Below are 13,087 nucleotides of genomic sequence, written 5' to 3'. Positions count from 1 at the left end.
GAGAAAATGATGGCACATTAAGCTTGTTTGAAATGCCGAGCTTTCTTTTTGAAATATTTACAGAAGCTAGTAAACCAAAGCCTTTAATCTCTAATCCTTAACTTATGCCAACTTAGTTCCTAGCGGCATATTTCGCTGCTCCGCCGATTTTCTTCGAACTCACCGAAATCAGTGGTCGTGTATGGTTTTGGACGAATGTGTGTATGCCATGTGTCGTGTAAGAGAGGCTCAATATTTGTTCTGTGCCACTTCTCTATGCGTTTCCGAGTTTCTTCCCCTAGTTTACAACATCCAGTGAGTTGGAAGTTCGTTCTTATCCATATTCAGTCCTATATAGTTAATTTCAACCTGATGTCCAGGTGCAGACCGCCAGTCACATATAGTATGCGGATAGAATTACAGCCGATTGGAAAGCTTGCATTTGGAATCCGGAATAAATCAGATAATCGAGAATTGTTTGTACTTATGCAAAATCATTATGAAAATTGCGATCAAAATGGTACCGGTAGGTAGTTCCTTTCGTGGACATAGTAAAACATTATATAAGGGGTTAACACTGTCGTATACGTTTGAGCTGAACAAACGTACTTATTGGCCATAAAAATAAAACAAATTTACTTGAGGTGGAGCCAAAGTTTCGTAGTTTTCCGTAGTTTTGGAATCGGTTATGTCTAAGAAAAGGTTGAAAAAATGCCGTCTCATCGGATTGGCACACTGTGAAGACAGTCTATCCGAGAATGTTAAGCCTATATTACTGGGAATTGAGATGTAAAGTCTATTCGGAAGACAGATAGGGTGTGGAACACTGGGAAACCTTTTTATTAGTTTGTGTCTACATGAAGTCGCTGTTCATATGCTTATTCTTTAACGGCAGTTGATCGATTTAGATTTCCAGTTCAAACCACGTAACAACTCCACTTGCAGAGCTGTTACTTACGTATTGAAATCTGCCATTTTCGGAGACCGTTCAAGATTCACAACTGCGTAAGCAGACCTGCAACTGTGGCTAGCCCTGGAGGGTCTTAAGTATTATACTCCTGGGGCCACCATATTCAGGAAGTCAGTTGGGCTAAGTAACCACTTTCTTTGGAACGTTTATCACACTGAGCAAGTAAAATCGGTGTTCAGAACAAATGTTCTTCAAATCTTTGTATATCTGTATTTCTGACACATGTGTTTTGGGACCTATTTTCTGCCTCCTGCCAATTACGGAAGTAATTAAAATGCTGAATACATACAGCACGAAATTGATGTAAAAGCTTTGGACTTCTTGCCGAAGCGAGTAACCTAAACCGGACACCCTTAGCTTGGTGCACATCAGACCATCTGCGGGGGCCGGATACCTTTGGGGATACACGACAAAAATAAAAGCTTAGCGGAATGAACAATGCACAGATGTTATTACTTCTCTGGCTGCCTTCAGCTGTCTGTCATTTGTTTACTGTCAAGCAAATATCGTGCTTACAATCTGGTGAGTGTTTCACCATGATCCAAAAAGAATAAAAGCCCTGCCTTCAAGTCACTTTTATAAAGATTTGTTAATTTTCAGCACTCAGGTCTCAACGGGTGTTACCATACTACCCTGTGCTAAAGGTCAAGGTGAATAAGTACGATTGGCATGTTTCGGAAAAGACGTACTCACCGTTCGTAACCGGGGACACCTCAACTTTGTACAGAACAAACCTGTCCTAGCCTTCTGAGTAACAAAGCACACTTCGGAAACCGTTGACAGCGGACCTAACATTAAATCTAGGGTGGCAAACTGAATATGACTTAACATACTCGTTAAACTCATTTCTGTGACTGATTTTGCTCAGTTCTTAATAGTGTGCTCTGTTTGCTCATGATCTTTGCAATATCCTTATCCCAAATGAATGTTTAATCCTATTCACGGTCATAACCTCCATAATTTATGCTTATGTGTGCACGCTAATAGCAAAACGACCTAAGAATTTTCCAGAGTTTCCTAACTGGGGAATTGGATAATGAAATAGGACTACACTACTCACTAAAATATTCCGAATAAGGACTGCTGGTTATACCAAAATTTCTTTCCCAGAAGCAATATATCTGACGTAAAATACTAATAAATGGAACAAATTCGAATCAATCACCAGCTGACAAAAGTCAAATACACTTAAACAGAGGGTACTGATCTTGGTCCAAAAGTCTGCACCGAGTACGCTAATGTCAAGTTTGAACTAATTGTGCACATTAGCGGTCGCACGTAGTTTGAGCTCGTTCCAAGTGCGAATGGTTATTAACGCAGGAATGAAAGCTGTTCATCGAGAAGATGCTGTATCACACAGCAGTGATGATTGGATCATCAAATGGGCGAGGAACTAATGGCAGTAATTTAAAGTGCGTTAGAGGCTACGTATCCTGCCTGTTGCCCAGCTCTATCTCAACTTCTCCCAATGTATTTCTTTTCCTAAAGGTTGTAATCGAAAGTTTAGCACATCGTTTGTAGATCTTGGGGTCAAAATTTTAATCCCCTGGTTTTATCTGGAACTTTATCTCTTTTCTCAGAAAGCTTTGGCCCAAACGCAGGGACACTTCGCCAGTGTCTTAATTATTCAGTTACAGTACAATAATTCTCTGTGTCATAGTCCATCAACCGCATTGCAAGAGGGAGAGATCAGGGAGAGAATGTCATGGTAAAGACGGACACACTAATTCTTCAACGCATTTATAGTGTGGGCTATCCTGTTAGGATGGGTTTCATTTTTTCTAATTGCGGGAAAATTTTTGCAATGGAAGAGTCGTGTAAATACATTCGATTCCCGGAAGCTACTAACACGCCTCATTTACTAGGGTTTGCTCTGAGCTAGAAATCTTGAGTTCAAGTTCCATCTCACTGGAGCAAAATAGAAATTGAGTCCCCAACTCAGGTACTTAGTTAAGCTTATGGAGTCATGATTTGGTAAACTGATTTCAGGCTGTTTTTTGCTCTGCCAACTTCGAGTTCCAGCTCAAGCAGTTTGATACTGCTAGTGAAGTGGATCAGAAGAGAGATGAGACATAATAGGTGACCGCAGCCTATTGAACAAACATGGAATGCATAAGGGTTATTAAAGCAGCGTGAAAATGGATGCAAGGATTATTGACAAGGATACAGTAGTAACGATTAATTCACGAAAAATCCCGGAAGTAAAGTTCATGAATGCGATTAATATGTTCTGAATATTTGGAGGAGGCGACTGAGCTCGAATGGATACCAGCATAATGAGCGGAAGTTTACAGTGAAGCAAACAGAATGAGCAATTTATTACACACGAGATTACTAATAAGGCTCGGAAAACCCAATGTGATTGATTGCGACTTATCATGTATTGGCCATTTTTCTATTCATTGACCAACAAGCTGCTCTGGACAGTGGTTTCCAATGTTTACTTAGAAAATATATTTGAATTTCGCGTGATTTCTTCCAACTTATTTTTAGCTATGAGTCAGTTGAAGGTTGCTCACACCAACACCAGAGATAAAAAAGACGCTAGAGATTGATTTGACCGATATCTACTTCACAGTGAAATTTGCGGCCAGTTCTCACCGGTAACTCATCCACGATCCAACCTATCAGTGAGCTGAAATACTGGAATAAGACGTCCCTCAAGTCTGAGCTTGTCTAAACCCGGTTTAAACCTAGAGCCTAATCTTATGACACCGTGAACTGTTTTGTGTTTTACTGTGTGTTTTGTTACTGTGCAGCAGTATGTTTACAGAACTAATGGTCAGGTTGAAAATGTAAGCTAAGCAAAACACCCGCAGGTCTCGTTATTTCTGGCTCATTTCTGACCGCTAAATTCAAGAGCACAAGCCCATTCAGACTGTAAGTTTGGAAAGTACAGTACCATCCACTGTTGAGCGTGGCAGTTTTAGGACCTCGAGATAGGGACACACTGAACGTTCCCATGAGAATTTACCAGTGCGATCACCTAGATTCACATAAATTTTTGAATGTTTCAGTGAGACCTCATGTTTGCGTACACGCGTCACTTTAGGCATGAGGGTGAAAAGTCAATCCATTGTTAAATAACTGGAATAACACCAGATGAAACCTGCCTGTATTCATACACACCAATGGAGATCCAATTTCAGGGCACCACAAAACCCCATCTTGACAGAAACAAACTGGCATGGTCGTAGTACACACAGTGGACAAGGGAACGCTCTAAATGACTTTGGCAACTTACTCCAAAATTCTCCGTGCCTTTTCTGTGAGCCGATGAAGACGAGCCAACTCTAATATACGATGTTCTGTAGCCATTCGCTTCGAGGCAGCTGAGCGCCGCGGCACATTTAAACTGCCGAAGGAAAAACAGCTTACTGAGAACCGATTTGAGGGCAAAGCCTACCCTGGTGACGCAAAATAGTCTGTTATATTTCTCATGCAGGAATCATACACTTTTGGGGTATGCACAGATAAGCAAACTAAAAACTGATTGTATTGGACACTTCTGATATTTGGCCGTAGGGCTCTACTCCAACAGTTAGGAGTAGGGAACGCGATAAGAGCTTCTCGGTAAAAGAATATATACGGACCTATGTGCTCCAGGCAAAGAATATATATGCAAGCATTGAGCCCATGGCTCCACAGAAGTTACTGCTTTTAGAGACAACCAATCAGTTTGTTGTAGTTTACTGTGAGGTAGTGAGAAAAGCACTGGGCATGTCGTGACCATTTTGGTCAGATTCGTGATGCAAAAACCTGATCACTTTGCAGTGAAATTATGGAATGCTGTGGATTCCTGCAACTACAAACTCAAGTACCATATGAATAAGCAAAATGATGAAATCAGTTGATATGCATGATATTGCCCACGATCCTTTCAAGAAGCTAATCTTTTCACATTTTTGTGACAAACCAGCCTTTTGTAGGCCTTCCAGTTTTGCCATAGATCAAATTAAAGGCGGTACGATGATAACATAATAGTTGGAGGCCACTAAGGGCGTAGAACTACCTTATACAAACTACTTATTTCATGTAGGTTGTAAATATTCATACGTTTACTTGAATAGATTTTTGGGAAGCACCGCAGACATTCGTATAATGATTCGTTGAAATTAGCCGAATATGCATCGTCTTAATGGTGGACGCCATGCATAATTTAAGAACTGTTTGTACATAGACATCATGTGCAATATTATCAAACAGGTCAAAAACTCGTTTTTCCAATTCTGGAACTAATCTATCGCAGTTATGATGCATATTGGCTCGTACCCAACACACACCGTCCAATCATGGTTGCATGGTAGCAGCTGCTTATTCATTACAGTCCACTTCACGTCGTTGATGTGTTGGTCCAAGTCGTTCGACAGCTACAGATGGGCCACTTTGTAATGTGTTATCTATAGCATTCTGATTGCCCCCCCCCCCGCATTAAAAACGGATTGACCTAGTTAGGAGTATAGTTCCTCTGTGTCGCGTTGATCAAATTTCTACACTTTGCATTTGCAACAGAAATTCATTTTTTTTCAATGTCCAGTTATTTCAATATACACAGCACAATCCAATAATACTAAATTCTCAGGTTGTAAACTCCTTTTCATAAGTTTGAGGGAAGCAAACAAAATATGCTCTAAGACATGTTCCTGATGGTCGCATTTTTACACAGCTTCAGTCTGTTTCTGCAACCTCGATAGACCTTATTATCTCCAACACATGCTATTACCGTGGAAGTTGAGTGCTGTTAACTAGACCTCTCCCCCAGCGCATATTCAAGGGCCGTGCCGGGATTTGAACCCCGGAGGTCTGACATGTGAGGTGAGCGTCCAAACGAGAGTGGTGTGACTATGAAGAAAATACCTATCCCGCAAAACCCCAAAACTGCAACCAAAAAGTTGTCCAGTGGGTTTCAAGCGTTTGTCACGCTACCTGACTTGGAAGTCCTGACTGGCGTGTCAACCGATCGTCACAACCAGGACAGTCACTGGGTCGTCGTTCAATCAGTCGGGCACACCAATCGCGTGAACACGTTCGCTTAATCAGATTGAACTAAAGTTTCGCTCTTATCAGAACTCTTCAGCAGCGCATATTCAAGGGCCGTGCCGGGATTTGAACCCCGGAGGTCTGACATGTGAGGTGAGCGTCCAAACGAGAGTGGTGTGACTATGAAGAAAATACCTATCCCGCAAAACCCCAAAACTGCAACCAAAAAGTTGTCCAGTGGGTTTCAAGCGTTTGTCACGCTACCTGACTTGGAAGTCCTGACTGGCGTGTCAACCGATCGTCACAACCAGGACAGTCACTGGGTCGTCGTTCAATCAGTCGGGCACACCAATCGCGTGAACACGTTCGCTTAATCAGATGTGAAAATTCAGACGCGTCCAACGTGCGTTGGTAGAGTAGTGGTTACACATTCGACTCGCATGTCAGAATTCCGGGGTTCAAATCCCGGCACGGCCCTTGAATATGCGCTGCTGAAGAGTTCTGATAAGAGCGAAACTTTAGTTCAATACTTGCCTTTGGTGTGGACTCACCGGAATAATTACACCAGAACAGGAGGACGACCGTTCAAACGAGAGTGGTGTGACTTTGTACACTAAAAGCGTTGTAGTTAACAACACTCAACTTCGTCGAGCCACTACTCCATCAACGCACGAGAGTAGCGTGAATCTGAAGGAAATACCTATCCAGCAAGACCCAAAAACTACGACGCTTTTAATAAATCATCGAGTAGGCAACAAGCCCATAAACGTTTTACGGATGTTTTTATATAATCTAAATAAAACATATTAAACATAGATTGCAATTAAAGAACCCGTCAAATGCCACAAAGCAACTGGTCTGTCCCTGTCGCATCATAGCACGCATACGTTTGTTGAGAAGACTTCAGCAGTCGATTAGCACTTTTGACGTTCTTGGAGCGCAATAGACAGGCATGCTCTCTCTGTCTCTGTCAACTATTTGTTTCACATAAACGTCAAGTGGTGTGAAATACACTAATTCGTAAATTACATAAATTTTAACAGAAGACATTTTGAACCCCTCAATTGTGAAATTCTCTAGTGGCATACGCAAAAAAGCACTTCATGTTTCGGTTGACACGGTGTTTGAGATGTCGCAACTTTCCTAACATAAAAATCAGAAACGGGCAACTGAATTATGTCTCTCATTAGTGCCGGTGACGTTTACAATACAGTGCATTCATCCAAAATCTCATTTGTTTCTTTCTTGTGTGTGGTGAGCATGTTGGAGCTGCCTGATGTGACCGGTAGAAGAATGGACAAAAGTTCTGAACAATTAAAGAATATTATTACCGTTTTCCTAATTTTTTGCTTTCATAGAAAATACCGACTACTTCCGAAGAGATAACAATTTAGTCTCGTGATTCTTTCGAATATTGCCTAAAAGCCTCCGAAACACGGTTTTGAGAACAACATGATCTTGTTGAAAAGCACTAACCATGAGGAAATGTTTTCGATGTCAGTGACGCACTTTTATGGTAAAACCGATGCCAAAGCTTACTGGGCGTTTCCAAAGCAGTGCCTAGAATAAGCGCGAAAAAAATCGAAACTTATAGGAGAAAGTAAACAATTCAGATATAGTAGTGTCGGAGCAATATAAAATTGGCGTGAGGTTTTTTGGAGAGGCAAGCTTTCACTAAGATAACTATTGCCCCGTCATGTGAGCTTGTGCATTAAATTGTTAGGTGTGGAATTCTCAGGAGTTGCAACACACAAAGCGTGCTCTGAAACATAGGAGTGAATGTAAGAATAGCACTTAAGGAATGCAATGATATGGTCTCAGGATATAATAACTTTGCCAAAAGAATGTCGCAGTACTTCCACCTAAACTGAACGAGGAAATAGGATTACCATTCTTTGAATTGTGCTCTTTGAAGACACCTACCTATAACCATGTCTTCAAATAAAATCAGCAACTCCAAAGCAAGTAACCCATCACCAGAAACTACCATCAGCAGAAACTACGCGAGTGTAAGCATATTACTGAACTATTGGGCACAAGGATGCTCATCTGGTAATTTCCTGTAAACTTTCACTGAAGGAAAGTCAATGGAGACAAATGAAGGCACCCGAGTTGGACGAGGCGAATCATTGGGTTAATATGTGCGTTTATGAATCACAAAAAACGAAACGGCGCGAAGTAACCTCTAAATTCCTCTACAGCGAACCGTATGACAGAAGATTGGCCGAGAAATGGGGACCACAATACCTGATACTGATGCACCAACATAAGTAAACATGTTTACTTTGATCCCAAGCATTCAACCCAATTGTATACCAGAAGCGAACTTTACTCGCTTCTCTCTTTGTAGCTTGTTTTCGCGCATGTGGCGTGGATATCGAAAATCAAGTTAATCGATCTTAATTTGTGACGATAGCCCTGATGGAAACGATTCGTTACTAGGATTCGTTTGTGTTACCCCCTTGTGGCTTGGACTAGCTTTAGTTCATGAAGGCAGAGGCGAAATGTTGATTCGCCTGAAGACTGTAGAGACTATCCAACCGTATACTGTGCTAAGTCGAACATACTACTTAATCCACAACCCCGAGTAGTACGTTTGTAAAAAAAAGTGATACGCTACAGCATAACCGTTTACCTCCATTCTAGTCAAACCACGGGCGTGATCATGTCAGTGCACCCAAAGTTTTCCGATAGTTTTTACACCAACATTTGGTGGTCGGTTTATTGTTTGAGAGCAAACAAAAAATGCGAACTTAACAACAAACCTGTCACAAAATGCACTTGAGGGAACGGAAAAGTTTGTTACGTCATTTTTTCCTAAAACACTGATTCAACCTACTGCAGTCCATACAACCAGGCTAATCAACTTAGAATAATTAGTTCATTCGTTTTAATCTTTTTCTGCTGATAGACTGAACAATAAACAGCTAAAGGAGATATTTTGGACTGGCTTCTCTTCCGAGGTCCGGGCATCTTCACCGGCCGGATTTGAAGTAAAAGTACGCCATTTTGGTGTGCTTCTTATCAAAATTTAGACGGATCAGTTAAAGATGGTGAAAAAAGAGCTTGGTTAACGTTGGCAACTATCTTGAATAAATAAGCTGAAAAAGCCGTTTGAGGTTAGCTTGCAACACTTACTGTCGACCCTGAAAGCATCGAAAAATCCTCCTCACTATTTGTCCCCAAGTTTTATTATTTCTTATTTTCCCCACCCAAACATTATATGGAAGAGGGTCAAAGCACTCGGAAGGATATAGTCTTTTGTTTAAAAATTTGCAGTGAACATATATTGCTTTTGGACACAATCAGACAAACATAGGACTCTACAGAAAGCCGTATGTTTACATACGTTTTGGGAAACGCCCCTTTTTATGTAAATTTAAAAATATCATAAACGCATCATAAACAAGAGATTCAGCTGCATTTCAGTTAAGCTAACCGTCAAAGCCAAGTGGTATGCGAATGAATGTATTTTGCTAATTTTGTGCAATTCGGAAACGGTGAAACCGGTTGTGGGCTGTCAAAGAGTTGCTAGCAGTGTGGGGAGATTCGGGATTTTCGTGGAGATTTTGTCCTGCAAGTGAAGCCAATCTATGCCGAAAAGCCGAAAAGCACTGTGCAGCTGTTTCATCCTTAATGAGAATCATCAGCAGTGCGCATCTCACGAAACTCCGGAGAGTTTCGAACCCGCGACCTCCTGACCAGTAGTATGAGCACTTGACCATTCGGCTACAACTGGCTAATCAGCATTTAGGCAGCATATGGCGCTGCTCGTCTTTCAAACACGAGACCCGTATCACGCGTTGACTGCTTCCTCTAGCAACGACTTCTTAGACGGAAGTTTCACTCATCAGGTGAAGTTTATTCCTGCACTGAGCTACTTGTAGATTGTTCGTAGTGTAAGAAGATTTGGGTTTTTCGTGGAATTTTCGTCCTGTAAGTGAAGTCAGTCTATGCTGTCGAAGAGTTTTCAACAACATTATGAGTAGTGTAGTGTGTTTAAAAATATGTTTGTCGAAGCCGCGAAAAGGCTAATGCTTGTTAAACGGTCCAGAATAGATTTAAAAACGGTGAAATCATTACTTTTAATTCTAACTTGGGTGGAGTAAAATTAGAATGTTTATCTGCCTTGCAGACCTCGCTTTGTGCTCATAGTAAGTGCCAACTATGAATCACACAAAACTCTTGCCGATATGTATTAGTGGGTTCGGACTCGTATCCTTCGCGGCGATTAGTCAAGTTGATAGAGGCTTAAATCAAACCATCCTCATCAGTATACACCTACAAACGAGCTTGCAGAGCTCGCCTTCTTACTGCTATCTATTGATCATCATGTGCTAACTTCCCCAACTCAGCAAGTATTTCTTCAGTATACCTTGTCTCTGACCACTGAAGTCAAAACCTTCGGACGTGTTGAAATGCCCTTCCAATTGCAATGAGGCTAGTCCCCTTATTTGAGATTGATGTGGTTTAGCAGTACATACGACACGCTTCTGTGGACAGATATAAGCGAGGTTATTAAACCTGAGCATTGAGGTTGCTTCGGGTAAAATTCAGTATGTGAAACAGACCGACACCACGTACAACTGGGTCAATAGCACAGAAACTCTTTAATAGCAGGAAAAAAACTCTTGAACAGGTTAGGTGACAAACTGTAGCCTATGATATACTTTATTTGACGACTTCTTCCATCTTATCACTGCTACAAGTTCTCCGATGGAAACAACTTTTGTTTAACTAGCAGGGATCCAGATTCATAAAACTACGCCCTGGATACATTAGCGTGCTTTACGGAAGTCCAGAGCTCGTATTTTGCACTATGTTTGTATTCACTGAGAAAATGGGCAAAAAATATCATGCACAAATCTCCGTAAATATACAAAATAGGTGATGGACAGGATAAAATCCAGGGTATTCTCCCATTAGAAGAGTCACTGGATATCACGTTAAATTAATCGTTAACTGCTATAGGCGCTGCGAAATAAAACTCCCGGAATGCACAATAAGACTTTGTGTTATGAAACGGTGCCTTGGGGGATCCCACCACTTTATCGATTATTTCTTTCCGTTTGTTTCTAAAGCTATATTTGTTCAGTAGTAGAGGAACACTTTATCGATTATTTCTTTCCGTTTGTTCCTAAAGCTATATTTGTTCAGGAGTAGAGGATTACTTCTGGTGATAGATACAACTTCCTGACCCAACATTCTTCTATCCGATTTGTCACTGGAATAGTTAAATTATTTATCCAAGTATAAGTAGAACTACAGGTGAAGCATTTACTTCATAGGCTGATCTGGTATAATGTCATATAGTTTGTCTGCAAGGAAGCTTTATGGACTGACACTACACCCATCATTTGGTTGGTCGGAAGTACACCTCTTCAAGGATAGTTGGAGCGAATCGCCTGCATCACTTAGTAACTTAAAAATAAACCATCCAACTTATGAAAGTACCAGCGAGACCATAATAGGTGTTTTAGAAAACTCAATTTTCCACTCCCGCATTAAACGCCTAGTCGAAAATAGACAGCTAAATTTTTAGCAAGCCAACTGTGAATGGTTTCCGTTCTGAGATACACGCAAAGATCAGTTCAATAAAACTGTTACACCAAAGCGTTTTACTCGCCATGCACCTATGCGTAAGTGTACTATTCTAAACGGGTGACTTGGTCAGGTTGTTGATATTCCGTTTGCTGACATTGAACACTATATGCAGCCGCGCTAAACACAAAGTGCAACGCAGGTATTATCGTCCACTAATCTCGACCGATATTCAAAAGCGTGTAGGTGAACTTATCAGTGTAGGGATACAAACCTAATTAGGTATTATGGTGGTGATATGCCAGGGATGCCTGCTGATATAGTACTTGGTCTTTTGCGATAACGCAAATCAGAATTGCATCTTGAGAGAACCCGTAGATCTTTTGTTGCGCTTGGTGTTTAATTCTATCTTGACCTGCATTATTACTAAATTTCATCCTACGGTCAATAGAATAGTTTAAAAAGAGTTTTCATGCTGGTTGCTGTAGCATGTGTTAAGTGAAGGAGAAACGTGTAGCAAACAACATTTTGCTATTCAAAATGCGGTTCATTTTGCAGAAATATTTCATTTGCTTGAGCTGGTCAGCAAGTTTGCTTTTTCAAATGTGGTACAGAATTCACTGAACGAGGAGGAAGTTTCGAATCAATCTTGTCATAAGTTGGCTGTCTTATTTCAATTTACTTTTGCCGTTGTTCGTTAAAACCCGAAACCGTCAACACCTTATTTGCACGGTACTGTCTAATGTACGATCTTCACATGTTTGGCAATTTGCGTGCAAGCTATCCGTCAACCAAACAGCCGTTGTCATTTACATAAATGCAAGCAGTATGTTAGGAACTACGCAACCTACTATCTAGCGGTGGTGTTACTCGTCAGCTGATTGAGCACTAGCAAACTGACTATTGACTCAGTGAACAAACTAGTAACCTTTTATATGTCACTGCTGTGACTTGGGGAAGCCATACTGCTCAAGGAGAAACATTTAAAGTTCAAATCCAAAGAGCCGTGCACCTGCCGGTATCAGTTTGCTTGCTGATTCGTGCTCCTTTCTGAGAATCACGAGTGGACTACACACGGTAATAAATTAAACACGAGTAGGAACAACATTAATGGTAGCAATAATCGAGATTATAAACATAAGCTCTAAAATGTCTATTTTTTAAGTCAGTGTGTTTAAAAAGCTTTTATCTCTAGTGTCTTCTACCAGTTGTTTTATTGAAAACGTTACTCTGACTTACTAAGGTTCCTGTCGCGCAAGATATTCATAAAAGTCTCGAGCTGTTGATCCCATGGTAATAGCAACCACCAGGAAAAGGAAAATAAGCTGAAGTTTCATAGCCTCTCCTCTCTGATGGTGAAAGTGGTCCTGTAAATGTCAGAGAAGTATCGCTTTAACAAGCAGAGCAAATGAGAATTTTTAAACTCAGAGTGAACAGAAGCATTCACTTCCATGCAGAGTCAGCAAGTTTATGGGAAAGCAAATCAACCAATCGCTGCTGATGATGACAAACAAGAGACACAAACAAATATGTACGTACGAGCGTTGTGCCATAGAAACCTTCGCTGATTTTTTATAATTGCTTGCGTTGATGGGTACAAAATTGCTTATCCCATCA

General features: G+C 40.9%; 1 protein-coding gene across 1 annotated transcript; it reads right to left on the bottom strand.

Moving 5' to 3' along the window:
- Positions 1-639: 639 nt before the first annotated feature.
- T265_13904 (hypothetical protein) lies at positions 640-12,885 on the bottom strand (the record flags this gene model as incomplete). The annotated part of the gene is made up of 3 exons (XM_009171072.1): positions 640-671; positions 4,194-4,304; positions 12,710-12,885. Coding segments are annotated over 3 exons (240 nt in total), but the record flags the coding sequence as incomplete, so codon positions are not given.
- Between the last annotated feature and the right edge of the window lie 202 nt (positions 12,886-13,087).

Source organism: Opisthorchis viverrini, assembly GCF_000715545.1.
Source record: "Opisthorchis viverrini unplaced genomic scaffold opera_v5_115, whole genome shotgun sequence".
NCBI lineage: Eukaryota > Metazoa > Platyhelminthes > Trematoda > Opisthorchiida > Opisthorchiidae > Opisthorchis > Opisthorchis viverrini.
This window is presented reverse-complemented; position numbering and strand designations above follow the sequence as displayed.